This window comes from Hypomesus transpacificus, chromosome 6 (assembly GCF_021917145.1).
Source record: "Hypomesus transpacificus isolate Combined female chromosome 6, fHypTra1, whole genome shotgun sequence".
NCBI lineage: Eukaryota > Metazoa > Chordata > Actinopteri > Osmeriformes > Osmeridae > Hypomesus > Hypomesus transpacificus.
This window is the reverse complement of record NC_061065.1, coordinates 13652343-13679136: the sequence shown is the minus strand read 5'-3', so window position 1 is coordinate 13679136 and position 26794 is coordinate 13652343. Positions and strand designations below refer to the sequence as shown.

The 26794-nt window shown below is 49.5% G+C and overlaps 1 protein-coding gene across 2 annotated transcripts in view; it reads left to right on the top strand.

Annotated features, from left to right (window-relative positions):
• Positions 1-24525, top strand: part of jag2b (jagged canonical Notch ligand 2b) — a 36203-nt gene extending 11678 nt beyond the window's left edge. Inside the window, exons 3-26 of one of the 2 annotated variants that reach the window (XM_047021466.1) lie at positions 694-748; positions 5124-5381; positions 6561-6621; positions 9283-9413; positions 10482-10601; positions 10767-10880; positions 12034-12147; positions 13221-13334; positions 13726-13772; positions 14148-14321; positions 16068-16230; positions 16490-16654; positions 16798-16911; positions 17312-17425; positions 17642-17755; positions 18107-18223; positions 18394-18421; positions 19146-19231; positions 19758-19871; positions 19978-20093; positions 20382-20654; positions 20780-20911; positions 21165-21315; positions 21832-24525. In XM_047021466.1, the coding sequence (XP_046877422.1) occupies positions 694-748; positions 5124-5381; positions 6561-6621; positions 9283-9413; positions 10482-10601; positions 10767-10880; positions 12034-12147; positions 13221-13334; positions 13726-13772; positions 14148-14321; positions 16068-16230; positions 16490-16654; positions 16798-16911; positions 17312-17425; positions 17642-17755; positions 18107-18223; positions 18394-18421; positions 19146-19231; positions 19758-19871; positions 19978-20093; positions 20382-20654; positions 20780-20911; positions 21165-21315; positions 21832-22364 (3408 nt within the window). In that variant the 3' untranslated portion in view covers positions 22365-24525. The remainder of the gene's footprint in view (positions 1-693; positions 749-5123; positions 5382-6560; positions 6622-9282; positions 9414-10481; positions 10602-10766; positions 10881-12033; positions 12148-13220; positions 13335-13725; positions 13773-14147; positions 14322-16067; positions 16231-16489; positions 16655-16797; positions 16912-17311; positions 17426-17641; positions 17756-18106; positions 18224-18393; positions 18422-19145; positions 19232-19757; positions 19872-19977; positions 20094-20381; positions 20655-20779; positions 20912-21164; positions 21316-21831) is intronic. The other variant, XM_047021467.1, reaches the window with a different exon arrangement.
• The last annotated feature ends 2269 nt before the right edge of the window (positions 24526-26794 follow it).

The following is a 26794-nucleotide window of genomic DNA, read 5'->3' as shown; positions in this document are numbered from 1 at the left end:
CTACTTCACAAATTTACTTGATTTCATACTCATACTACTTACTTAATTTCAGAGCATGGTGTAGAATCGTGGCTTGCTTTATGCATGCAAGGCGGTTGTAAAACCATATCTACTCACTCAAAATGTCTCAGATATGCAAAGTGTGATACATGCTGACTCTTGTACTTCAAGCCCCTACAGCCCCTCAAACACACGCACTAGACACCTCTGGCCATTAAGGAAGACCATCAAAGCCTGCCTCAGCATTCATAATTAGAGAGAATCCTGTGTCTGTCTCTCTGTTTCTCTCTCGGTCTCTCTCTCTCATCCGTGCCCCTTTACGGTTCTCTCTCTCCTTCCCTCCACCTAGCTTGTCGTCGTGGGGTTTCATTCATAGTGCAACCCGAGCTTTCTGTGATGTCAGGGAACCGAGTGCAATGCGAGAGGCTGTTATGGACAGTGTAATCAATACTGCAGCATCATTATACATTTCTCTCTCTCCTCCCCTTTTCTTCTTGTCCTGACCCTATTTTACCAGTTGAGTTGTAGAGAGTTATTTTAGTTCTGTCGTCCGCAATTCCTGCTATCCCCCCTCTCTACTTTGAAACGGGTCAAATGAAAAGAAGGACGGGCGGATGACACATTTTGACCCGACTCTGACCAATCTTTCTGACCAAACACTCACTCTCTCTCTCTGTGTTTCTCTTCCTCCAGCGGGCGTACTCTCTCATCGTGGAGGCCTGGGACTGGGACAACACCACCCGCAACAGTGAGTACAAGTGCACCCTCCCAACACTGGCCCCAACTCCCCGCAGCGCCGTGGAGAGAGATGGGTGTGGGTAAGGGAGGTGGGTGGGCGTAAATGGATACCATTTTTGCTTATACAGTCAGGTGGGTTATGGGCAACGATAGGTGTGAGTGGGTGCGTGCTTGCGAGACATGTTTGGCGAACATCCTCGCTGAGTCATTGCTGGAAGTGCCTGGGCTTGCTGTGAACACACCCGGCACACCGGGGTTAACTGTCCTGCCATATTCCCCAAGTCTTACCAAAAGAATGCTTGAGTTATTCCAGAAAAAGAAAAAAAAACGCTTTGTGGGAGTGAATGTTGGGATCAAGGACTAGTTTTCGAAGCGTGGTTCTTCGTTGAGTTCACCTTGCACCCCACCTTTGGGGGGGGCCTCAAGGTGGCCACGGCTGTTCTCTCTCGCTGTAATTTGTTTTTTAGCGCTGTCCAGCGTGAGACGCGGTGGGGAGAGGACGGGGGCTTCTCCTAAAAGGGTCTGCCGACGCCGGGCGCCATCGTTCGGCAGCTGTATCCTGTTTTGCTTTGGCTCATCCGCTGGGCGGGGCTCCTGTTGGCCTCCTCCTTCCCGTCTGAGGAACTGTTCTGGGGGGGGGGAAGAGGGTGCACATGAAGGAATGTGATGAATGCCAGAGAAGGAGGACGACGGCGAAGTGCGTGCGCGCGTGTGTATCGACGGATGCAGCCCCTGGGATTGTTGTTGTGCACGTCTTTGAATCTTCTTTAAGGCCTCGCAAACGCAAACTCCACCTTCCTTTGTGTCTGCCCAGTTAGTCGCTCTCTGGCATTTGTATCCGTGAGATCAAAAGCACGTCCTGTGCAGTAGATTTTAGACATAACACATTACGCATCAGCGTTCCGCACATCGTTTTTGACACTTCCGCCTATTTTTCTACCGTCATTACGGCCCCGCTATGTGTAGTAACCCGCCCCTCAGACAAATTGTAAAATAATAAATCACCTTGTGCCCTGGAGCCTCCATTTTACGACAACAATTCACAGTGTATGGAAAGTTATTGATGATATGTCAATGAAGGCACAAAGAACGTAGTGTGTGTTCCTGAGGAAATTGGAATGTTGCATTGATCTTTTAAAGAGGTGAGATGCAATTTGGTGAAAAATCCCCCCTCTCTTGTAGCTCAAAGGCACCTATGTTCAAAGCGGCAAGTCGAATATGTCAACACCGTCAGCTGACTTCCCTCGAACGAGCCTTAATGTCATGGGTTAAGGAGACGGTACCTTCTGGAACAAAGGTTACTTTCAACTCCTGCAAACGTTTGCATGGGAAAGTCGAGTAGTTGTTGCGAGCCGCTCTGGGAGGTCACCGGTTAGCGTAGCCTGTCGTTCTGCCAGTCGTGGATCTCATGGTCCTTGGATCCAGTGCCAGCCTGTTTCAGATTGGATTTGCTTACCTCACCTTCTAATGTTAACACGTGAAGTATTGGGGGTATTGTAATGTATGCACAGAAGCGCCTTGTGGAAAAGTGTCTCGCATAAATGATATTTTAAATAAACAAACGGGGCCAATCGTCACAGCACTGAGGGGTCCGTTGAGCATTTTGAATTCAGAATCTTTTTTTGGAGTCTGGGTTTATCAGGCTTAATGCTAAAACCCCTGCTCTTGCTTTTGAGTGTCATGGCATGTTTCAGCCACATGGAGAGCTGAAGCCTGGCTTAGACATTTGTCCAAAAGACTGATTGGGTCATCTGGCCATTAATCTAATGGGTAGTCTGGGTGGCAGATGCAAGATGGTGCCTAGTGACTTGTTAGCGAGCTAGAGCCAGAGACAATGGGTTATCCTCGCATGACACTCGTGTCGGATGTAGGCTGGTCTGTATACCAAAAGGAGAGGAATGGGTTGTTGGCAAGAACTTTGTGGGAATGTTATCATGCCATTATCTGACCAGGTGCATTCTGAATCTACTGGAAATTATGGATACTTCCCTTTGACAACTCGGAATAGGATGGCAGACACTTGTGGTGGCCAAAGGTTACTTTCAACTCCTGCAAAAGTTTGAAAGGGATCAGTCTTTTTGTGACTATCATTACCTTGATGTGAACAATAAGAAAAAGGTCAAATTGGTACATTGGTAATGGAACCTTAGTCAAATGTAGCAATTTGTTGGCCCTTGCAGTTTAAATAGCCAGGTTAATGAGAACATTGGAGCGTGACCTGTATTTGTCTGCTCACCACACACACACACACACACACAGAACTCCGGGGGCCTCAGGAAAGGCTAGCGGCTGTTTGCGTTGTGTTTATCAAGAAGGAAGTGGCGCAGACTGGACGGGTCCGTGTTTAGACACTGACCAGCGCAGCCCAGCTTGTGGACTCACACCATTGTTCTCTATCTGAAAACTCTGGGGGCTATTTCTGTTATTGTTGCTTAATTCGGCCAACATTGTCATAGCCTTTTCAGAGGAAGGTGTGTGTGTGTGTGTGTGTGTGTGTGTGTGTGTGTGTGTGTGTGAGGGGAGGAGGAGACATAAGTGTTTGTGGGGGTCTGTGTGTGTGTGTGTGTGTGTGTGTGTGTGTGTGCATTGACCTGTACTATAAGCAAAGGTTCATACCATGTGTGTGTGTGTGTGTGTGTGTGTGAGGGATGTCAGTTGCAAGCCCAGACCATTGGGGCAGAGGAAATCACTGGCCCCCTATTTCCACTGCGATTGTTTGCAGTCTCCGATCCCACTGTGATAAAGATTGCTTTCTTTGTTGGAGCCGGTGGAGCGACGGGCTTCATGGAGGAAAATGGAATGGTTAATGTGAGCTTTAGCGACAGGGGCTAGTGGCTTCCTCCCTACACCCCAATGACATTCTGAATGCAGATCGTGTAGCGACATTAGCATTCCACGCCATAGCAAGGAAATGGCTTGTTTCATGTCAGATGAAATGGTTTACTTGGGGTTTGTGCATTTCTCATTTGTCACTGAGGACTTTACTGCCCCCCCCCCCCCCCACACACACACACTTTGTCAGCTAAGAAAGACCTCCTGTTGTGATCTCCTTGTAGCAATATAGTCACACTACAGAGAGTAAGAGATTAACGTGTTTTTGGATTGTCTTTGTTATAGGGATGATGGAACTGAATACAGCCTCTTTGTGTGGTAGGGAAAGACTTCCCAGGTGTAATGTTAAAAAAAGACATACTCTTTGGCGAAGGGACGAGAGATTTGGAAGGTTTGAAATCAGAGTCGTCGATAAGTTTAGGAATCCGACCTCACCCACTGCCTGAGTCACCCAAGCTCTTGCGCCCAGTTCAGACAAGCCACTCGGGAGCTCCCCCTGTTGGTCTGACTGGGTAGAAGAGTTATTCACCTCACGCACCTTGAAACCTGGTACGTTATGAGGCAGGTTCAGGACCTGAACACTGAAATAGGGCTTCTGACGTCCAAAAGTGTTGTCGTCGTCAGAGAAGATCTTTTTAACGTTCGGATCCTGACAATTCATGGGAACTTTGAAGTGTTTTGATCATGTTTATTAAAAGCGGGCTCCTTCGTGAAATGATTACCAGCCCCTTCTGGGTTGGTACTTGTGCTGTGGCAAGGCACTGTGCACAACGCAGTCATGTTTATGTCCGAAAACCCAGCAGCTTCTGCCATAAGTGAATCCAGCTCTTGACCTGCGTCGTGTGCGCAGGAAGTAGGTCGGACTCATCCACGTCACGTAGACCCGTTCCCGACAACCACGTATCTGACTACTACCCCGTCTTTTCGGTTGGTATGACCCTAGGGCATAGTTGGTGACGCTAGGGCTAACGTCATCAAGAGTCATTGGCTCCTTTAATGTTCTTGTTGTTCTGCTGGAAGAACAATGGAGGCGCTGGGTAACGGGTCACCCAGAGGAGGAGTCACAAGGGGGGAGGACGAAGGGGAGAGGACAAGCTTGAGACTGATTTTATGGCCCCTTATCTGGGTCTGCCCCCTCAATTGGCAGTCATGGTGGTCCTTCAGTCTTTTGTTGCCTGTCCCTACATTGTAAGGGTGCAGTTGTAAGATGGAGAGGGTGGCAGCCTCGGGGTGTTTGTGTGTTTTAGATGTGTGCCGCAAGCAGCAGGCTGGCTGGTTTGTCGCTTCATTTGTTTTCTTTTTCACCCGTCAAATGACTTGGAACAGGCGGGTTAACCAACGTCGGTGTTGAAATACTATGAACCGTTAACATGAATAACCATTGTTGTATACTTTACAATGCCAGTGTCGAGGGGCCAGCTCTCAATGGAGTTCCCGCAGCGCTGTCACGTCCGCCGTCTCTAGCGGTATCATTCGGCACGTTGCACGGGATCCATTGGCGTGGGTCCGTTTGCGTCGGGCGGCCATTTTGAACGCATTTCATTTCCTTCCAGATGACGAGGAGCTGCTGATCGAACGGAGCATCCACACGGGGATGGTCAACCCCGGGGACCACTGGCAGACCATCAACCACGACGGCCCCGTGGCGCGCATCGAGTACCGCATCCGCGTCCGCTGCGACGAGAACTACTACGGCAGCAAGTGCAACGACCAGTGCAGGCCCCGCGACGACTACTTTGGCCACTATCGCTGCGAGCAGTCGGGCAACCGCGTGTGTCTGCAGGGCTGGATGGGCCCTGAATGCAGGACAGGTGAGTGTGTCACTGTAGCATGCTTGACTAATTAGCGTTTTAGCTGAAGCTCATTTAAGGGACTGGTTTGTTGTTTAGGTTGGTAGCAAGGTGGAGGCTGGGATGGATGCAGTTGAGGACTGCTGTGTCTGAAGCCTTTCAGTGTAATTAACTTTATACAAGAGTTAATAACTACAACGCTGCCAACTCTCACTTCGACGATGCACTAACCCAAGCCATAACCAGTTGTTTCAAATGAACAGCTCTGTAGTTGTTGATGGTGAATATTGTTGATTGTACAAAATATTGAAAGGGCCCCTCAAGTAAAAGGTTGGATCCCCAAATTATTCCATTCTTATGCCCATGTCAATATGTTAAATGTTTTTTTTGTTCAGTTTTTTTTGCAAAGATATTCAAATTAACCAACTGGAAGAAGTATTTGTCCAGTTTAGTTGTCGAGATCGATTCATAGACATTCTCTCCGTATGCTCTCAGCTGTGCGTTGTCAGAGTGCCGTGAGTGTAAACAGCAGCCTTATTAAAAGGGTCTGTCCCCTGCTTGATAAATGAATGTGCACCCTCTTCATCTGCTTTTATGGTTCAGTAATCCACCGGTGGTCTCTCTGGGCACACATTCCTTATTAGTTTGGTAGACTTGACACTTTACACCCGAGGCTGAAAGCAGCTGCTTCAGTCTCACTTCCCACTGACGACATGGCCTGTTGTCAGTGTGTTTGTGTGTATATGCGTGTGGCTAACTTATTTTTAACGGTGTGCATGGGAGGGGGGGGGGGGGGGGGGACGTATAGAAAGCAACCGTTACGACTGCTGTGTTAGATGGTGAGGGGGGGGGGGGGGGGGCTAGGTTGTTGGGTTATTGTTGGGTGTGGGGGGGTTAACAAGCTGTGGTGTCGTCACTAAATCACTCCCAACTGCCCTTTAGAAGACGACGTGTTGGACCCCTCTAGAGCCGGGCATCAAATGCTTGAGTCGTAAAGTCGTCTGCTTTGTCACCAGGACACAATGAAGTCTCACGTCTTGTTGCACTTGTTTGAGTTGCAGCTAATGAGCAAGCCACCTCCTCAGTCTCTCGCTCGGACTTCTTTGACTTTAGGAAACCTACCAGCGTGGTTGATGCTTCGCTCATGTTTTGGTTTTCAGTCCTTCACACTCCCGTTCTGTTTCTCTGGCTCCCTCACAGCGATCTGCAAACAAGGCTGCAACCTTCTGCACGGAGGCTGCTTGGTCCCAGGGCAATGCAGGTAAAAACCTCTTCGGTCTCTGTTTGTCAACATCAACATGGTTTGTGTATAGAAATTCTATTTCTGTAGGGGCAGTACAGACATAGCTTGGGGGGAGGTACAGCCTAAGTTATGGTAAAAAAAAAATTGTTCCTTTATCCCCGACCCAATGGTTTCTTATCAGTATCGCTAAAGCGAAAGAGAGTGGAGGTTGAAAGAGAGGAATCTGCAGAAGCGTGAATGCGACGGTTTAAAAATGAGACCAGGAGAGCATTTGGCTGTCTGGGAGGCCACCTCCTCCTTGTCAAAGTGTGCGTTTGGCAGCTCCGTGCTCCCCAGGCAGACTCTCCCGCCACGGTTCAGGAGAAAAGGGCATCGGGCCACTTGTATTTATAGCCGCCGAAATCTCCTCCGGAATACCAAACATCCCACCAACTCCCTGCGGCTGGGGGGGGGGGGGGGGGATGGAGGACGGAAGCGCGAAGTCGTCAATGTGTAAATCTGACCACTGAAATCATGCGTTCCACCATCCTTCCTCCCTCCACTTGCATCACGATCCGGGAGAAGGGGCGGGATGTAGAAATTAAGAGCCTGTGGTATTAAGGAGGAAATGGAAGGAGGAAATGACACAGCATCCTGTCATCCCCTAGAATACCCCCCCCCACCCCCTCCTCCTCCTCCATTTTATCATCCCCCCCATCCTACCGGATGGAATGACTCGCTTCACTGATTACAGGCCGAAACAAGGGGTGTCAGAAACGGAGGGATGTGAGGTGGCCCACCCAGAGAGGCTGTGGGACAGTGTGTGGCTGACCCCCCCCCCCCACCCCCCACATCCATAGTTAAAAACCCAAAAGGAAGGACCTCTTCCTAACTCGGTTCGATGTCGGCTCCTCTGTTGGGAAATCTTCAAGGCGGGTCCTGACCCTGAAAGGCAAATGAAACCTGACAGAGGAATGCGAGCGGAGCGGCCCTCGCAGTTCAATTCCAGAGGCGCCGTTTGTGCCGCTACATGTACCAACTGAGGGTGGGGTGTTTATCCTGGCCTTTTTTTTTTCTTCTTCTTCTTCTTCTTAACATCAAGAAAGAGAAAGCAGCGAGTAGGCTTGCTTCGACACATTATCAAACACTTGCCAAGTTCCTAAATCATTATTGACGAGTGGTGCGTTCCGACGCCCACTCGCACAAGCCCTCTCAAGGTTTTGCAACCCGGGGCTGGAGACAGCAGTGTTTAGGAGTGTTTGATTTGAACGCAGCCCGCTCCAAGCCCACACGCCCACATGTGATACCAGTAAAGGGGTATCCTGGCAACCCTGAGGGTTGAGTGTACACACTGGATGTAAATGTATACTCAGGCACCCTTTGGCGGAGCTTCGAAGGGAGTGTGAGAGGTTTGGAATGGGTGTGTGTGTGTGGGTGGGGGGAATTTTAGAATTCATCAATTGATTTGGTGAAAGACATGGGTATTGAACCCTCTGTGATAAACTGTACGAAATATGTTTTTTAAAGTAGATCTTGACACGCCTACGCTCGCCACTAAACTTTCTTATTGCTGCTCATGTTGCGATATTCAACTCACCAACCACAGTTTAGGAAGAGGAGATTACCAGGACGCAAACATCATTTGACTGGGAACTGAAGGTTGAATGGATGCGTCCCGCAAATTCAGCACGGCCGTCGCAAGTCATGGTTCTACAACTCCCGCTTGCATTCGCTTTAGTATTAGCATCGGTAACCACAAGGGACAACGGCCTAGCATGGCCTGTAAGGACACCGTTAGCGTAACGTTAGCATTAGCGCTGCCACAGTTGAGCCTCGTCCTCACGCTGGGAAAAGCATGCCGAGTATGTCTGGACCTCCCCCAGCTCAAACAGTTATGGAGACCTTAAGTACCGTCAGCGGCAGCCAAAGAGTTGTAGCTGTAGCCGGTGCCGTCTGCAGGATGGGGTGCTCTAAAAATAGCTCAGAATTGACAAGACAGCTGGTTCAATGGCTCCCTCAACCACTGGCCTTGAGCGGTCGAAGCTAGACCAGCTCCTTAACTCAGTCACCGGCATACGTGCACACATTCTGTAGACAGAAGTATACATTGACACACACATACACACAGTCACTGCGCAAACACACACACACACACTCACACCAACATTCATAGGTGCCATTCACCCTTGGAACCACCACAAGAACCCTGGAAGTATACTTAACCCCTCACCCTCTGGATTGTTCCCCGCTACTAATATTAGTTGGCAGGAGGCCTTGAAGTGGATGGATGGATAGTAGGTGTAAACTTGTGCTACCCACTATCTGACACATTCCTCTGAAAGACTTGCCCAAGCAATAAAGAAGCTTGTCCCCTCAAACCATCTTCTCACTCAGGGAAAATACTTCACGGTAAATCCTCCCTGGCTCTGATCTAATGCACTTTAATTAAAACAGATTAATCTCCTCGAAAAGTGGCCCAGTTCATCATCTAATGGCCGTGAACTGTGTAAGCGTGAATCAACACGTGTCAAGATTTAACGAGGGCGATGACATCAGCCGTTACCGCGTTTTGCACCCTTCTCCGTCGTTAACCTATACTAGAGCAGCATACATAGTTAACCTGTAGTTGAGCTGCAATGACTGTTACTGGACTGTTTCACGGGAGCCACGTAGTGACGGCGCCCCCCTTGTGTTCGGCAGCTGTAACTACGGCTGGCAGGGCCAGTTCTGCGACGAGTGCGTGCCCTATCCCGGCTGTATCCACGGGACATGCGTCAACCCTTGGCAGTGCAGCTGTGAGAGGAACTGGGGTGGTCTGCTGTGCGACAAAGGTAGGTTTCAAACCCTTCTCCCCAAAACACACTCATACACGCCCGCCTTCCTGCCTCTCGAGCAGCATGACTGAAAGTATGAAAATCTGCAATGCCTGGTGAAATCAAGTTCCTTTTAAATGTGAAGAATGTTGTGGTCTCACTCTCTGGTCTTAAGCGTACTGGTGTTTTAGAGGTGAATCAGAGACATTCATTAGGAAGTGGCAAGGGAAGGACGTCCTTGCCGCTGCAAGCCTTGCAAAAAGCAGTGCACCGGAACAAATGAGACAGTCTCTTAGGTTTAGCAGATTTGCAAGTTCCAACACTGTCTTGGCATTATTCTGGCTGTTTGGGACGGCCAGACGGGCTGTTTGGGACGGCCAGACAGGCTGTTTGCCGCCCCCCCATCGCTCACACCTTGACAAGATGTAGCCCTGGTAATTTCAAACTTCTTGGGGCCATGCTTGATGGAGTTTACCTGTCCAGTATGGTTCTATTGTTTGCGTTTCAGATGGTAAAATCCCTCCACACAGCACTCCTCTGAACTTCAGCGTTTTCCAGCTGGTCTTTGCCTTCTAAATGAAACGTCTACAGTGCAGCATTTCTACGTCGTTCGATTGTAGAATTGAACCACTTGCCGTTGAGTTGGATTGGTGGCAACATATTCCCCCCTCCCCCCCCCCCCCCCCCCCCCCCCCCCCACCAAACACGTGCCCACACACACACACTCCCCATCTTACTGCAGCTCGGATACTCTGGAACTCTTTGACGGCCGTGTGATTTGAGCGGCCGCGGGGACATCCGATCACCTGCCTCCGCTCCTTCACTGCGGCCTCTCTGGATCCCTCCTGATTTAATGACCAACTCTGGCCGCTCCTGTGGACGTGCAGGGCCGAGGGAGGGGGGGAGGCGCACCGCACCACAGCTAGCCCTGTCCATTTAGGCTGAGCCGCCAGCGCGCGGTCCTGGAGAGAGTTGGGATGTGTGCAATGCGTGTGTTTCCAGGGCTAGGATAGACATGAGAAATGGGGTTTTTTTTTTCAACTAGGTGCGTGTGTGTGTACGCACATCTTTTCCCCCCCCGTCCAGATCTCAACTACTGCGGCCGACACCAGCCGTGCGTCAACGGAGGCACCTGCATGAACACCGAGCCGGACGAGTACCACTGCGCCTGTCCAGACGGCTACTCCGGCAAGACCTGCCAGATCGGTGAGAGGAGCACAGCATTGGGCGGGGGCCCAGGCCCCCTCCTCCTTCAGTGTCACCTCATCTAGCTCCTGTGGCACCCATCCAGAGCCTCCCCCACCGCCCCCCCTGGCTCCTTTCATCCCTCGGTCCCCTGATTGAACTTTTGGATGTTCTTCCTCTCCCTAGCCGAACACGCCTGTACGTCCGACCCCTGTGCCAACGGGGGCACGTGCCACGAGGTCCCCACCGGGTTCGAGTGTCACTGCCCGCTGGGCTGGGAGGGCCCCACCTGCGCCAAAGGTGAGAACCTCTTAACTACTGGGGGGTGTTATTACAAAAAAAATAGACTGCCCGCTCCCTCCTCCAGAATAATGGATGACGGGGTCCCTGTTCTTTTTGCCTCCTTGTTTTCACTTCTGGCTTTACAACCCACTAGCAACCTGCATCCCACTGTTTTGTGTGTGTGTGTGTGTTCCGGTGGGGGGCCTGGCCTCATAGGGGCCAGGATTAGACACACCACTGATACCCATCAGGGGAAGACCCGCCAAGGAAGGATTTACATAATCTGCCATCACTTTGAACCAGCCCGCATTGGAGGCACAATGAATTGTGAACATGGCGTTGTGTTTTAAATTCCCCTCCTACACATACACACTCCCACTCAAGGTCCCGCTAGCGCCTGTATGCGTCTCAATGCTGTTTGATTCCCCATCCTATCTATTCCCCCCCCCCCCCCCCCCCCCTCCCGCACACACACGCATGCACACACACCACAACAATGCTCACATCTACAACCCCCCACCCTGCACGTCTGCCACATCTGTCAGGACTTGGCAACCAGGGTAGAGCCCATGCTGGAATTTGGCACCAGACTCTCTCTAGCTCACCAAGGTGCCCTCCTCATAACCTCAGTTTCGCTTTTTACTCCCCACCTCACATATACTGTCTTTAGAACACAAGACCTCCCCTATTTCTGAGTCCCTCATGTTTATGTTGGTGTGTGTCACCGAGAGAGAAAGAGAGAGGGCGTGTGTGTGTGCGCGCGCGCGTGTATGCATGCTGAGGCGTGTGTGTGTGTGTGTGTATCTCCCTTTATGTCGGTATTAAAAGTGCACAGATATATCTTTAATAGGAGCTAATCTGCCAGGCCCTGGATTACGCTAGCAGCTAATCATGTTATACCACCGTGACCATCTACTCTCCCTGCCTCTGCCGCTCTCAAGAGACTGACTCCATCTCGCCGTCTCATTTTAGTCTCCCGTCTACCTCACAGCCATCCTACTATCTTGTCTTCCAATCTCTCCTCCTGCTGACTGGGGTTTTTTTTTTTTTTTTTTTTCTCTCATATCCTTTTCTCTGTCCATATCACCCACATTTAGCAAATTCTTTTGAATTTTCTCAAAGCAAATTGCTTCTCCAATCCTCAGTGTTTGTGTCTCTCTTCTGTCTTCAGACATCGACGAGTGTGCGTCCAGCCCCTGTGCTCAGGGCGGGACGTGTATTGACCTGGAGAACGGCTTCGAGTGCGTGTGCCCTCCGCAGTGGGCCGGGAAGACGTGCCAGATAGGTAAGGGGTCAGAGGAAACCGCAGTGCTGCTATGAACCCCCCCCCCTTTGCAAAACACCTTCATGAATGGAGTTTGGTTTTTGCATGTTTTAATTTCCTGCATTCAGTCATTTTGTTTTCAGTTGACAATGCTTGCCGACGACCCAGCCAAATCTACATGGGCAGGGTGTCAGTCGTCTTGTTATGGTAGTCATTATTCTGAATGTCCAGTTACGGTACGATGTGGCCAACCTACAGAGGGTGGGGGTGTGGGGGGATTGGCGCCTAGTTGTGGCAAAGACGAACCCAAGACGTCAGATTCGTCTTACGAGACCGCAACCCATCTCACTTTACAACCTACAAGACCTCACCTACCTGAGCACTAAGAGTTGGGGAGGGGGGGGGGGGGGGTTGGAGGGCAGGGGGGGGGCGGTGTCTGATTCCAGAGAGGGACAGGTGTGCGAGTGAACAGACTGGCACTCCCGTGGGACGGCCCCCCTCCTGAATATTTAATGAGCACATGGGCTTCCTTTCAGTTTTTCTTTTTTTGGGGGGGGGGAGAATTGGGAAAGGAAGGCGGGGTGGGGGGGGTAAGAAGATGAAAGGGTCTCGTGTGTCACCTGCTGTTTTCGACGGGGATTGGCTCCACAAATGAGCAGGGGGACACAGGAGGAGGAGGAGGAGGGGGGAAGCTGAACAGGAAAAGCCGAGGCAGACAGCTGCTTCGTGATGACGCTGCCGTCGGTGCCCGCGATGCGCTTCAGGATGGTGGTCCGCCAGGTTGCCTTTCCTGTGCGACATGTCGGGGGAAACAAACCCCGCGAAAAACCGCGTCCCGTTTGTCTGCGATTTTGTGAAGAGAAGCCCGTGTCGAGCGGAACAAAAGATATTGATGCCATTTTCCATTTGTCGTGTGGGAGTGCGCGGGTGTTCCCTGCTTTCTCAGTGTAACTTGTTGGCGCTGGTGTGTTGGTGGCGGGCCTCAATGTGTGATTTCAGCCTCGTCTCATTTATCTTCCTCGGTATCGGTCGCTCTCTCTCATTCTGTCTGACAGTCTCGCTCCGTTTTTTTTTCCTTTTTTTTACCTTCACAGATGCTAATGAGTGTGTGGGGAAGCCGTGTCTAAACGCTTATTCTTGCAAAAATTTAATTGGTGGATATCACTGCGACTGCTTTCAAGGATGGTCCGGCAAGAACTGTGATATCAGTCAGTATTGTTTTCCCTCAAGTATCCCAACTTCCGTCTCTTCACTCTCACTCTTGCCCCTGTGTTTTTTCAATCCTCTGCTGTAGGTCTTTCTTTTTCCTTTGGGCACTTCACATAGCAACAATCCCCTGTCACTGGTCTTTAAAACAGCCGTTTGTATTCTCTGTTGTCCGCTGTCGGTCTCTGCACAGAACAAAGAACACCAACAGGGCCTCCCTGGCTTCACTTGCATGCTGGGCGCTTCTAGTTAACCAGTTATTTGTTCATAAAAGGCTTGGCTAACTTTCATCTTTGATTCATTAACACTTGCATGCTGTGATTTAGTTGCTGTTGCCAATTTGCATGGTAATTCGGACATTTGTGGATAACATCTTTCTTCACCCCCTCACAGATGTAAAGGGCTGTCATGGACAGTGCCAGAATGGAGCAACATGCAAGGTAACTAAAATCAGATTCCCCGTTCATTTGAACTATAAGGACCTGTCTGCTGTAGTTGGGTGGACCTGCAAGGTTCTAACTTTAATAGGCAGGGTACAAAAAATCCACCTCTGGAGAACGCCAGATTTTCACCCCCAGAAATGAGTTACTGTCCCAAATGGGGGTTTCCATGATAGTGCCGGGTGCATCAGAGAGCTCAGCGATTGGAGCATTTGACTGCCAATCAAGAGGTCACTGGTTCAAAATCCCTGTGTGCCGTTTGGATGCCACCGTTAATGAATCCAGTACACGAATCAGTTGAAGCATGTTTATATGTTAACGTTGTGTTTACGAAGCATGTGTTTTAACCTGGTCTTCTTTTTCTCCTGCCTCTAGGAGGGTGCGCGAGGTTATCGCTGTCAGTGCCCGGTGGGTTTCGTAGGCACGCATTGCGAGATTCAGCGCAACAAGTGTGCCAGCGGCCCCTGTCACAACGGCGGCCGGTGCCACTCGGTGCTGGACAGCTTCGTCTGCGAGTGTCCGTCTCAGTTCTCCGGGGAACTCTGCGAGGTGAGATTCCGGTTCCAAGTTGAGGGGTTCCATTCGGTTAGGAACGTTTGGGTTCTTCAAGCCGATCCGATCGCTCCCTTTTTGTTTCCAAACCTGAAAAAGCGTTTGTGGCCCCCCAAAAAATACGTTTTTGAGAAGGGCCTCCCTCGCCGTTTGAAAGCCACATTATCAGTTCCCTGTCCGCGAATAGGCTGCGCTATTCACAGCACAACAACAGGTAAAAAGTACCCTCGCCGCGGCCTTTCTCTCACAGGCTGTGTGGCGGACACTGAACGTGCTGGACATGTGCCAGTCCTGATTTAGTGATGGACTAAAAATATGAGCCCCCCCCTTGAATGAATCCATTGGCTCCCTGCCTACACTCTCCTAACAGGGCACTTAGAAAGACACGCTCATGCCCACCGTGACATGGATCCTTTATTAGACCCTCTAATGCATTCCTAATGGTACAGCTCTCCCAGCGCACGACGAGGTTCAATGTCACGCATGACATTGTCGGCTCAGCGAAGCAGCGCAATGTTGGGAAAACAAAGCCTCCAATGAAAATGTTCACAGGTTTTTGAGCAGATTCTATATTTTCGTTTTGTATTATTGTTATTCTCTTCGATTTAAATGCCCATTCGTCATTGAAAGGACGGCCTCAGCCAACGCCGTCTACTGATGTCGTCATTTGTTGTGAGAGCTTCAGGTCCTCTGAGGTCTGTGGAAAATCCAGTATCCTCTACTAAAGTGTGTTTCTACCTCGGACGGTATGGTGATTTATGGGTCTCGAAGACCTTGGACGCGTTTGTTTACATCCCACTGACGCTCGCCGAAAGGTTTCAGACCTCAGGAAAGCCTGGCCATTAAACAGAATAGAATAAATATCTCTGACCTGTCGCTCATGTTCAAATAAACATCGTTTTGTGCGTCTTTTGTGTCCGTTTGGGGTCCTCGTGCAGGCACCCATGTGCCCTGAGTGAGTTTTTTTTGCTCATCCTGTTTCTCACACGATTGACGTCTCCAGTCAATACCTTAAATGGCAGCAAGCGAGACCCATCGTTTACGCTCAGAGTTTTGTTCAAGTGCTGCGTTTTCCCCTCCACGTGACATAGCGTGTGGGTGTCCTGTGTCTCGGAGCTCCACGTTCTGCCGAAGCGTGCGTGCGCATGCATGTTTTGGCATGTGGAGCAGGCGAGGTGTTAGAGCTGCAGGTAGATCCCCCGTGATGAGCTTACGACGGCCTCCCAGGGCTTACCTCAGGGTGTGTTCATCTTCGTCTTAAAGGAGGATCGCCTTATCGTCTCAGGGCCCTCAGCTCCGAGCTAAGCTCGCTCGACGGCCGCGCTCGCGATCCGACCCGCGACTTGTTTTTCTTCTTCACGCTTTTGTCTCCGTCTCCCTCTTTCACTCCCATGATCGTCGTTGCCGTTTGATCTGCTGTTACTACTACACACACACTCACGCACACACACACGTACACTCTCCCACGTGGGCACTTCTGACACCCACATAATACTTTCCTCAAATGCAGCTTTCATGTGATGGAATTCAGGCTGAGTGGGAACACAGAAATGTATATGACTATTCTCTGTGCTGGTGAAATTCGAATGAATTTGTAATTATTTGGTATGTATTAATCATAACATGATGATGCTCAACAACCAGCATGAGGAAAAATGACAGAATGACCAAATCACATATTTTAAGTGTTTGGGGTATTTGTTGGGGCTAACTGATGGAACCTCCTCCCGGGTCCCCCTCCAGGTGCCAAGCTGGTCCCCCTCTAACCCGTGTGAGCCCAGCCCCTGCGAGAACGAGGCGTCGTGTCACAGCTTGGTCGGGGACTTCTACTGCGCCTGTCGCGAGGGCTACGAAGGCAAAACCTGCTCTGACCTCAAGGACCACTGCAGGACCACCCCCTGCCAAGGTGCCCACCACTTAAAAGCCCACCACGAGGAGCATACCAAACGTAGTTCCTCTGGAAAACGTTGTTGGTGTGACCAGCGGTGTTCAAGAAACCGTAACCGCCGCACCGTAGATATTAGCTAAACGGTGTCCTTGTATCCACTTTCAATGGTTTCTTGACATGGCTCGTCGGTTGCATTTTGACTGCTTGTTCGTTGAACCAGATTGGAAATGATGTCAAGGATTACATTTTAACCCCCCCCCCCCCTCCCCCCTTGCAGTAATTGACAGTTGCACGATCACCGTGGCGACCAATGAGACGGCGGAGGGGGTGCGTCACATCTCGTCGAACGTGTGCGGTCCCCGGGGGCGTTGCCTCAGCCAGCCGGACGGCAACTTCACCTGCGCCTGCGACCCGGGATTCAGTGGAACCTACTGCCACGAGAGTACGTCCCGACGCCACCGCTCCTCCTCCTCGCCGCCTGCTGTCCCCTCAGTCTTCCCGCCTTCCACCCCCCCCCCCCCCCCCACCCCCTCCGTCCTTTGACGCTAACAGTCTTTTCTTATCTCCCATTTGTGCTGGCGCCAGATGTGAACGACTGCGTGAGCGAGCCGTGTCGCAACGGTGGCACCTGCATCGACGGCATCAACTCGTTCCAGTGCTTCTGCCCCGACGGCTGGGAGGGCCGCCTGTGTGACCTCAGTGAGTCGGCCTCTCTCTTTCTCTCTCTTTCTCTGTCTCTCTCTCCCTCTGCTTCCGGTTGTTTTGTTGGTTCAGGTACAGCTACGTTGGATCAGCGGACTAAGGTTTGTAGGGGGTTGACCACGCAAAGACTCCTGACCCCTAAAGCGACTCTTCTGAGCTCCAAACGTGGCTCTTTTTTTCGACTCGGTCTGCAAGCACGGCCTCAAGTGGCACGGCTACTAAGACGACGACTTAAATGGCGACCTAAGGCTGCTTACCAGGGAAACGACTCTCTGAGACAGCTAGATGCTAGAACAAAAGTTGGCCTCACCTCTAATCTGTGACTCCTCCTCGACCTGCTTGAACAGACACACACACACCTCGCTAACCGCACACCGTTTCATCCCTCTTCCTCCAGATGTAAACGAATGTGGGCACAACCCATGCAAGAACGGAGGGCTCTGCTTGGACCTGGTGAACGACTTCTACTGCCAGTGTACCAACAACTGGAAAGGAAAAACCTGCCATTCTCGTGAGTCGACTGTCCTGATTCTTTGTTTCAAATACAACGGTAGCTCTGTGTCGTTTTCCCATCTGTGCGCGGGCTCGCGTACTCGAACGTTTCGTAAAAAGTGTACTTCCACGTGTGAAATGTAACGTCTGTACAGCCTCTGTAGTGTGTCAAACGTTTCCTTTACATTTAGTCATTTAGTCATTAAGCCTTTATGTCCTGGCGGTTTCCCCTCAGGTGAAAGCCAATGCGACGCTAGCACCTGCAGCAACGGGGGCACCTGTTACGACCACGGAGACGCCTTTCGCTGTGCCTGCCCCTCAGGATGGGGTGGCAGCACCTGCAACACAGGTGTGTGTGTCTGTCTGTGTGTGTGTGTCTGTCTGTGTGTGTCTGTGTGTGTGTGTCTGTCTGTGTGTGTGTCTGTCTGTGTGTATGTGTGTGTCTGTCTGTGTGTGTGTGTGTGTGTTTGTGTCTGTGTGTGTCTGTCTGTGTGTGTGTCTGTCTGTGTGTGTGTGTCTGTCTGTGCGTGTGTCTGTGTGTGTGTGTGTGTGTCTGTCTGTGTGTGTGTCTGTCTGTCTGTCTGTGTGTGTGTGTGTGTCTGTGTGTGTGTGTGTGTGTTTGTCTGTCTGTGTGTGTGTCTGTCTGTGTGTGTGTTCGACTTTTGTACGCTGAGCTGTCCTCTTCTCCTTCCCTGGTTAGCCAAAATCAGCACCTGTGCATCCAGCCCGTGCTCCAACGGGGGCACCTGTGTGGGGGGCGGAGACACCTTCACCTGCATCTGTAAGGAGGGCTGGGAGGGCCCCGCCTGTGCCCACAGTGAGTGCTCCACTTCAGTCCCGCCACCGTCACCGGTGTTGCATAGTCCAGAGGAGCTGTTTATCGTGTCAAACTTGACACCTAAATCCATGCCCAAGTCAATTCACAAATGTGTTTTGTAAAAATTACATTTTTTAATTTACATTTGGTTTTCTTCCCCCTTTCCACAGACACCGATGACTGCAACCCTCACCCATGGTATGTAAACAGTCTCAAACGGTCTTCATCCTTCCCTCCCTTCTCTGTTCAGCTCCTCCCCTTTGCTGTACAACTCGCCGCATTGACGACACCCCATCCCCCGCACACACACACACACACACACACAGATATCAACTCTCACATATTCAACCCCGCGCACGGAGGCCCTCTCGATCGGATGTGGCTCAGGGTGTATGGGGTGGTAGGAAGACTAGGGGGTAGGAGTTCCTAAATCATTCCCAAATCCAACCTGGGGGACCAGGGGGCTGGGTTGAAATGAATGGGGTGATGGGGTGGGTGGATGGGGGGGGGGGGGGACAGACACACAATGAGATCTCCGGTCCTAAAAGAGTCCTGTCCCGCCCCCCCCGTCCCCCAGAGAGAAGGACGTGGAGGAAAGGAGAGATAGTGACTTCTCCTCCCCCCTTTTTCCTTACTGTCATTCTTCTCCAGTGACCTGGGGGGGGGGGGGGGGTGCGGGGGCACGACACAGGGTGGGGTCGTAGGGGGGAGGGAGGGAGGGAGTGTGGAGGAGGGAACCGCAGTGCCATTAGCATTTGAAAGGCTTGTTGGGGTGGTATTGATGAGCGGAATCGAGCCTTTGTGACTCGCATACCTAGTTTTCACACACAAACACACACGCTTTCCTTTGTCCCACTGATCCGGGAAGGAATGCGTCTTAGGATAGCTGTGGTTTAATAAGGTCTCCTTTCTCGCTGACTAGCTACAACGGCGGGATCTGCGTAGATGGCGTCAACTGGTTTCGCTGCGAGTGCGCCCCTGGGTTTGCCGGACCCGACTGCCGCATCAGTGAGTATTACACACGCACTCCTTCTAGAACCAAATTCCACACCTAAACATTAAACCAGGATGTCGTCGTCCCCCTCCCTTGGCTGACCCCTTGACCTCCCCTTTTATATAGAGGTCATTCCTTCTTATTCTCCTTCTGTGTCTCACAAACACACACGGGGAAGAAAAAAAAAACCCAGAGTGAATCATTCAATGACCCTGAAATTCCTCTCTGCTCTCTCAAAACTTCACTCAACGCTAGTTTTCTCACACATCCTGAATGCTTTCTAAAACACGATCTCCAGAACTCTCCGCTGGCCCGTCCGTCCTCAAGGGACGGGACCAGTATTGTGCTGCGTTCTTCAGTAAAGAAAACGGCAAATGTATTTATGAGGAAAAGCAGCGAGTCACAGCCAACCCACAACCCAAAGAGTTCACGGAATGTTTCAGTCGAGCGTGTCATTGTCTTAACTTGCGACTTGCGATATCCGTTCGTGTGCCATTGTGATATTGAATGAAAATCTCCTCTCCCTGGTCCCTCCTTCAGACATAGACGAATGCCAGTCCTCCCCCTGTGCGTACGGCGCCACCTGTGTGGACGAGATCAACGGCTACCGCTGTCTGTGCCCGCTGGGGCGGACGGGCTCCAGATGCCAGGAGTGTGAGTCCTACAGCCCTCAGATTTCACCTCCTCAAACACACAGTCTTTTGCACCTATGCGTGTGTAGAGTTTACTTAAGTTTCCCAATTTGTGTGTGTGTGTGTAGTTATAGGTATAGGGAAGACTTGCCACTACGCTGGCCTGCAGTTCCCCCACGGTAGTCGATGGGAGGAGGAGTGTAACAACTGCCAATGCATCAATGGCAACGTGGAGTGTACCAAGGTAATATTACGCCTATGTCACTTTGCACGCTCTATATACTGTTCATGCTCTCCTGCTCCCTGTCTCACTGAAGAGTGCGTCAAGGAAATCTATAATTTCTTTCTTTCTCTCGCTCCATCTCTGTATTGGCATAAACTGTGTGATCCCTGTCACGATTTTGGTCGTCTCTCACTCGAACTTCTCACGTCTCAATGTCACCGGTCCAAAATCGACCCGTCGACCCAGCCCCTTAACGGACAACCGTGTGCCCCCCGCCCCCACCCTTTCCCTCTGCCCTCCCAACCCCAGGTCCTGTGCGGCCGTCCGCTGTGCCTTCTCCAGGAGCTGCCGTCCCGGGGCGCCGGGCAGCAGGGACGTCCGTGCCCCGGCGGGCGCGAGTGCCAGGAGCACAGCGTCCTCACCTGCTTCTCTCCCCCCTGCCGCCAATGGGGGGTCTGCTCCCTGCCGGACCCCCCCCCTCCTCCACCCGCCGTGCCCACCAAGTGCCGGCCCAACAGCGGGCACCTGGACAACAACTGCGCTCGCATCTCGCTCGTTTTCAACCGCGTGAAAGTTCCAGCGGTAAGTAGCGCGCGCGTGCGTGTTCGCGTGCCCTTTGGCCACAGTGGTCACGTGCCGTCGTCGTGGCGGTTGTCGGGGCACGGCCCTTCTCCGCCTTATCTCGCATTTGTGTCTCTTCCCCTCAGGGTACGACCGTCGAGAACATCTGCTCGGAGCTGAGGTATCTCCAAGCCACTCGGACCCTAGCCAAAGACCACGCCCTCCTTCTGATGTGCGAGCTGTCCGACTCCGATCAGAACACGGTAGAGGTGGCCATAGTAAGTGTGCTCCTGGAAAAACAATGTTGATATATGAAGGATTCGGCCCCCTGTAATTATCGCTGTCAATACGGTCGAGGAAGTACGCATCGTTGACAGCGGTAGTTCATTTTTTCGACTGTTGGAATTGTTCAACTATGCAAACAATCTATGGTGCAAGCCCCATAACATTTGCATACACTCCATTTCCCCCCCACACGTTTACCTCACCTTTTCACCCCCCTCTCCTTCTTTCTCCTCCCTCTTTCCTCAGTCGTTCCAGCCTGAGGAGCAGCCCGATCACAGTCTCATCCAGGAGACGGCCAGCGCCATCGTCGGCACGCTCTCCAAGCGCCAAAACAGCACCGTCATGCTGGCTGTCATTGAGGTCAAAGTGGAAACGCAGGTCATGCCCCCCTCTGCCGGTGAGTAATGCCCCAAGGTCCCCCCCCCCCCCTAGGGTTCGGTTCTTGGTTCCCCTCTCTAATTTCTCATGTCCTGAGTGCTGTAGTGATTAAGAGAAACCAGTTATGTCGGTCATAAAACATGGTACAACTGCTGTGGTGGCCTTGTAATTGAGTGTCTCATATGTTGTGTTCCTGAGAACACAGACTTGAGTGCCTGCCCCTTAGTTTAAGTTGTCACTCCTGAGGATTTTTCTGTTGACTAACAAGGCTAATTACAAGTTAAATGGTATTTATTGCTCAGGAGCTGAGACACAATGTTATGCCACCGATGCACGTCCAACCTAACTATGTCGTTTTGCTTAAAAAAAGACTGATCATTTGAAAGTGTGTGTTTGTGTGTTACGAAGCAGTGCTCAATGATTTTTCAACCCGTTCTCTATTTCTTTGTGTCATTCCCTGGCTCTCCTCATCTTCCCTCTTCTCTTTCTGCTCCTCTTGGCTTCTCTTTCTCCGTCCATCTTTGGGGTCTCGTAGATTACCTGGTGCCTATCCTCTGCGGGTTGTTCTGCCTTCTGTGGCTCTTCTGCATCATTGTCTGTGTGTGGTGGACTCGCAAGCGCAGAAAAGGGCGGGAGAGGAGGGCGCGCGCCACCGCCGAGGAGAGCGTCAACAACCAATGGGAGCCCCTGCGGCCAGTGGCGGGGCGCCGACAGCAGCAGCAGCTCAAAGAGAACAACAGGGAGGCCCAGCAGGAGCGTAAGAAGCTCATGGGCTCCCCCTACAGGACGAGTGACGGAGGGGAGGAAGAGGAGGAGGAGGAGGAGGAGACTGAGGGAGAGCTGGAGGTGGAGCTGGAGGATGGAGGGGCAGAGTCTGGGAAGAGGCCTGTCTGTAAGTACTCTAAGAATGACGCGCCGTCCAAAGTGGTCGTGATCTGCACCACGCAGAGCTCCTCCAGTTCGCCCCTCAAAGCACCTCACCGGACCACCTACAGCCCAAAAGACAACCGCTGGAAAAATGTCAACGCCGCCATTGGCGGCCAAGACCTCAAAGATCATTGCGTGTAAACAGACTCGCTCCACTGCTTAAGCGAAGAGAAAGAGGACATTTGAACCACTAAGAAAGAGGACAAACACTTTTTGGCGTTTAAAAGAGAACCATTTGGTTTGACTTCAGTTTTGTTGCTGTCATCTGTAAGATACTTTCTGGATGCAAAAGGCGTTTTTTGGCTTTAGTTGACATTAGCATTTTTATTTTTTTATGTACAGATGATATGTATTACTCATAGGCCTCCAGTCCTTTTGAAATGTACCGTTTGAAAAAAAAACGAAGAAAAGTCTGAATGGAGGCAAAAAAGAGAACCTTTATAAAGAAGTTTTTTGTTTACAGATGATTGTGGATTTCTTTGATTCCGAACGGTCTCCCTCAATGTGGAGAACACGAGTTAAAAGGGGGTTAGGGGAAATCCTTTCGGGTGACTGACCGCGGCCAACCCGCCCCTCTCTCCGTCGCACCTCGGCACACCAGCCTGTCTACGTGCGGCCGTGCTGCGCCAGCCTTAGCTCGCGGCCTGGAGTGTGCTCGAGGTGAGGCGGAGGGGGGAGAACCCCAGTGCCTACGATGTGGCCTTCCATTCTGTTTCTCCCGTCTCTCGGTTTTCTTGGCGGAAAGCTCTTTTTAAGACTTTTGCAGTATTTGAGTTGGTAGCAAGTGCCTTTCAGTGAGTCTCCCCCTACTCCCAAGTGTCACTGCTCCATTTGACCTCCCTGTGGTTAGAACTCGGTCAAAGGGAGTAGGTGTGAATTTGGAAAATTCCACCCCTTCACACCAAACACCGTTCAAGGTATTTGATTAAAAAAATGAAAAGAAAAAATAAATCAATCTGTACATACGTGTATATACTAAAGGAGTCGCTGTGTATATTTGAATTTAGTAATTTAAAAGTCACATTTTTATTAATATTATTGTTATTATTATAATTATTATTATTTTGGATTCTTTTAATTTTTTTTACAATGCCATTCCTTTTATTTATGCCATTTGACAGGGAGGTTTTATAACCGTTCATAGTCGAAGATCCAGTGCCCCATAGTTAAAAGCATCTGTGTAAGGGTACCATCTGTAAGGGATTTATGAAGGGTTTATCGGGGGTTAATAAACTTTCTTTATAGATACTCCAGTTGTCTATATTATGTTAACCCCTGTGTGAACTGATTATTACACTTGCCAGATGGTGAGCAAGACGTTCGATGTGCTCTATAAATACATAAGTACACATATGAATGCTATAACATAAAGCAATGCCCTATACTGTTTTTATGGGTCAAGAATTATGGTTTATGCTGTGCATTGGCAACAGAATTACCATCATGATGTTGATTGTTGAATTTATGTATTGTATTATGTTGTTTAATTTCTGAACAATTTTCTTTCATTCATGTTTGTACTCGATGATTATTTGCAAAGTCACTCTGAGTCACAATAGTTTAAATAACTCTTCTTTGTTTTGTTTAACATCTTGCAGTTGTGCATTCATGTCATTCGATCAAGACAGAAAACGGCTACCCAGTTTGGCAAGTTACTCGAGGCGATAGTCACCACATTTAAAGTATTGACAAAAAAGAATATTTTCTACAGTATGAACCGTTTGAGAATTTTAAACCCATCCCAAAACTTTTATTGTTGGTGCCTTAATGGTCGTGTAATGCATATTTATGTAATCAACAGTCATCTTTTTTATGTTGTTGTTGGTTTGTTTTGACAATTAAGGAAAGTAACAAAAAAATTGTGCGGTGTAATTGTGGCATGTTTCTTTTGCATCAGTAAAGCTCTCTCCCTGTCTCAGTTTGCTGTCATGGAGTTTTCTGGAAGAAAAATACATTAATGGACTCTTAAATCCTCTTGGCTTTTGTACAGTATGTGGATGCCAGTTTGTCAAACCATGTAAAAATAATGTACCTATATTGTCCACATCTGCCTTCCAGCCTGTATTTTGGTTCAAGGCTTTCATGAAGGGAACAATGTTTTGTTATCATGCAGTTGTTTTGAGGTACCAACTCAATCCAAAATTACTTACCTCAGAAGTTGGCAGTGACTGATTTTTGTTCGTGTTTTAATTTCTTTTGTTTTGTTTATTTTCCGTTCAAATCCATGTCTGATTTAGCTACCATGTTTCCTTAAAATGGGACGCCGCAAAATAAAAATAAAAATTCAAACACTATGCCCAGACAGCTGGTTTAAAAAAGATGGATATGCATAAATGGGGGGGGGGGGAGGGAAGAGTGAAGTTCAAGAGTCAGTCGTGTAAAAAAAACTTACAAAAAAACAACATGTTTTTGTTCAAAAAGAAAAAAAGCTTAAGTTACTCATTTAGTGGAATTTTTGATTGTTCTTAGAAAAATAAATTCTTGATTAAAAATTGATTTTGATGTCTTGAACGGCATGCTGTGTACTGGTATGCTATAGGGCTGGATCTTAAATAATATAGAGTGGAACTAGTCTATTTTTGCAATGCGTCCTAAACCTAATTTCAGGTGTAAAGAAGTTCATTTTCCATAAAATAGTCTTCGTTTCAGATGCATTTGTTGCTGAAGATAACAAATAACTGGTCTTGAAGTGCCACAATGGTTTCCTCAGCTTAATTATATTCCGAAAATATAACCATGACTCCATATCAAGTACAGTAACCACACACATCTTGCAATCGAGTCATCATGGACTGCAAGATCCATTTTGTTCCAGCTAAAAACTTGCTACATTTTGCCCTTGCTTCAGCAGAGGCACAAGGATGACCTAGAGATCGATTTGTTCCCTCCCTCCCGAATCTTTTGATCACTAGTTCCATCCCTCCAATGACGCCCCCTCTCCAGTCCTGGGCCGATCAGAGCTCCACCAATGGCAGAGCTCCCTTCCCCTGGCTTCATGGTGTGTGAATGTTCTGATGCAGGGCAGTGGGGCGGAGTTCTTCCCGTCTCCCGTGGGTGCCCCTGGCGCTAATGGGACCTTCCTCGGTCGGAAAGACCGGATCGACTTACACGTCTTAGAGGAAGCGGAACCGTCACCATCAGTCTGTCTCACAGTGGAGACTATGGGGTTGCAGATGGATATGGACAAAGATGATGGTGGGAAAAAAATCTGATGTCAGGGAATATACATCTATATAATACGTGGAGTGAAGAAGCAGAAATGCAGTCTATGCAAAAGAGCAATCCTATAGAAAAGCTTCAGGTTTCTGTCAATATTGATAGAAATTGTGCCAGAAAAACTGTTCATACTCTAGACCGTATAGAACTGAGTGCCTCAGAATTGACTGGGTCTATTTCAGAATCCAGTCAACACTAGGTTTTAGTTTCACCATGTGTGTATTACACCATGTAATGTAAGTTACAGTACAAGGTGGGCCTCCTTGAATGGATAACATGTCTGTAGTTCACTCAATTGTTTGAGGTCATACCTATTCACTTCTTTAATCAAGGGAAGTTTTATAATATTCAAAACTAAATCATACATATAGAAATGAATGATCCCCAGCCTCCCACCTCAAAGTATGGCCCTTCTATGTCATTTGAAACATGCAGATGTTGTTTGTGTTGGAAACATTCTTTGATGGTCTGATATTTTAGTGTTGTATTTGTCTATGTACGTAGAAAATCATCACAAACTGAACACTATTACTTAGAAACAGTCTTAACCATAAGTATCTCCCGCCTTCTGGTCCTGAACTTCAAGTATTTCAGCAGATTATTACGGTGTGCATTGATCCTTAAGCTAAAGTTCAAAAGATCTATGGATGCTTTTGAAGTGCAACTCTTGACTTGATCGAAGTTGAGTTGAGCTTTGTTTATAGTTGAGCATAGTTACTTTACCAGGGGATCCTTAAAAATGAAAACAAATGTCAATCATTCACATTGTAGTTAAGAAAAACAGGCTGGAAGGTCAATATAAATACCATTATCCTTTTTTACATGAATGCCAAACATGTAACATGTCACCAGACGTTCCTTCACCCTGACCTTTGACCTATGTACATGCACTGCACTGGGCGAGTGCTGGGACTGTCGTTGCTTCCCGTCTCAGTCTGCCACAGTAAGGCGACACCAGATTCCTGGAGTGGCTCCAGGCAGTCAAGGACGTCTGCTTTGTGTGTGTCTGGAAGCGTGTCCCGTCTCTGCTCTCTGGCAAACAAACGACAGGTAAACACTATACTATAGGCAGTGCACCTCTATAAGTGCGGTAATGACCTGAGGGGTCTAAGGGACAGGACACGGTATCATGTGCACAACGTAGGGGTGAAGATTTCTTTTTTAAAGTTCCGCTTCTGAATCGATGTCCTTGGTACCTTTTCACGTGAATGGATGCCCGTCGTCTCTGCCACCTGTTAAGCTGCTTCCAAAAAATATATTTATCAAGGAAGCATAATGAATGACAAGGTCCAGCATGCACTTTAAGGGAATGACAACGTTATCTCCATCTGTCATGCGAGTATTTGTATATCTAT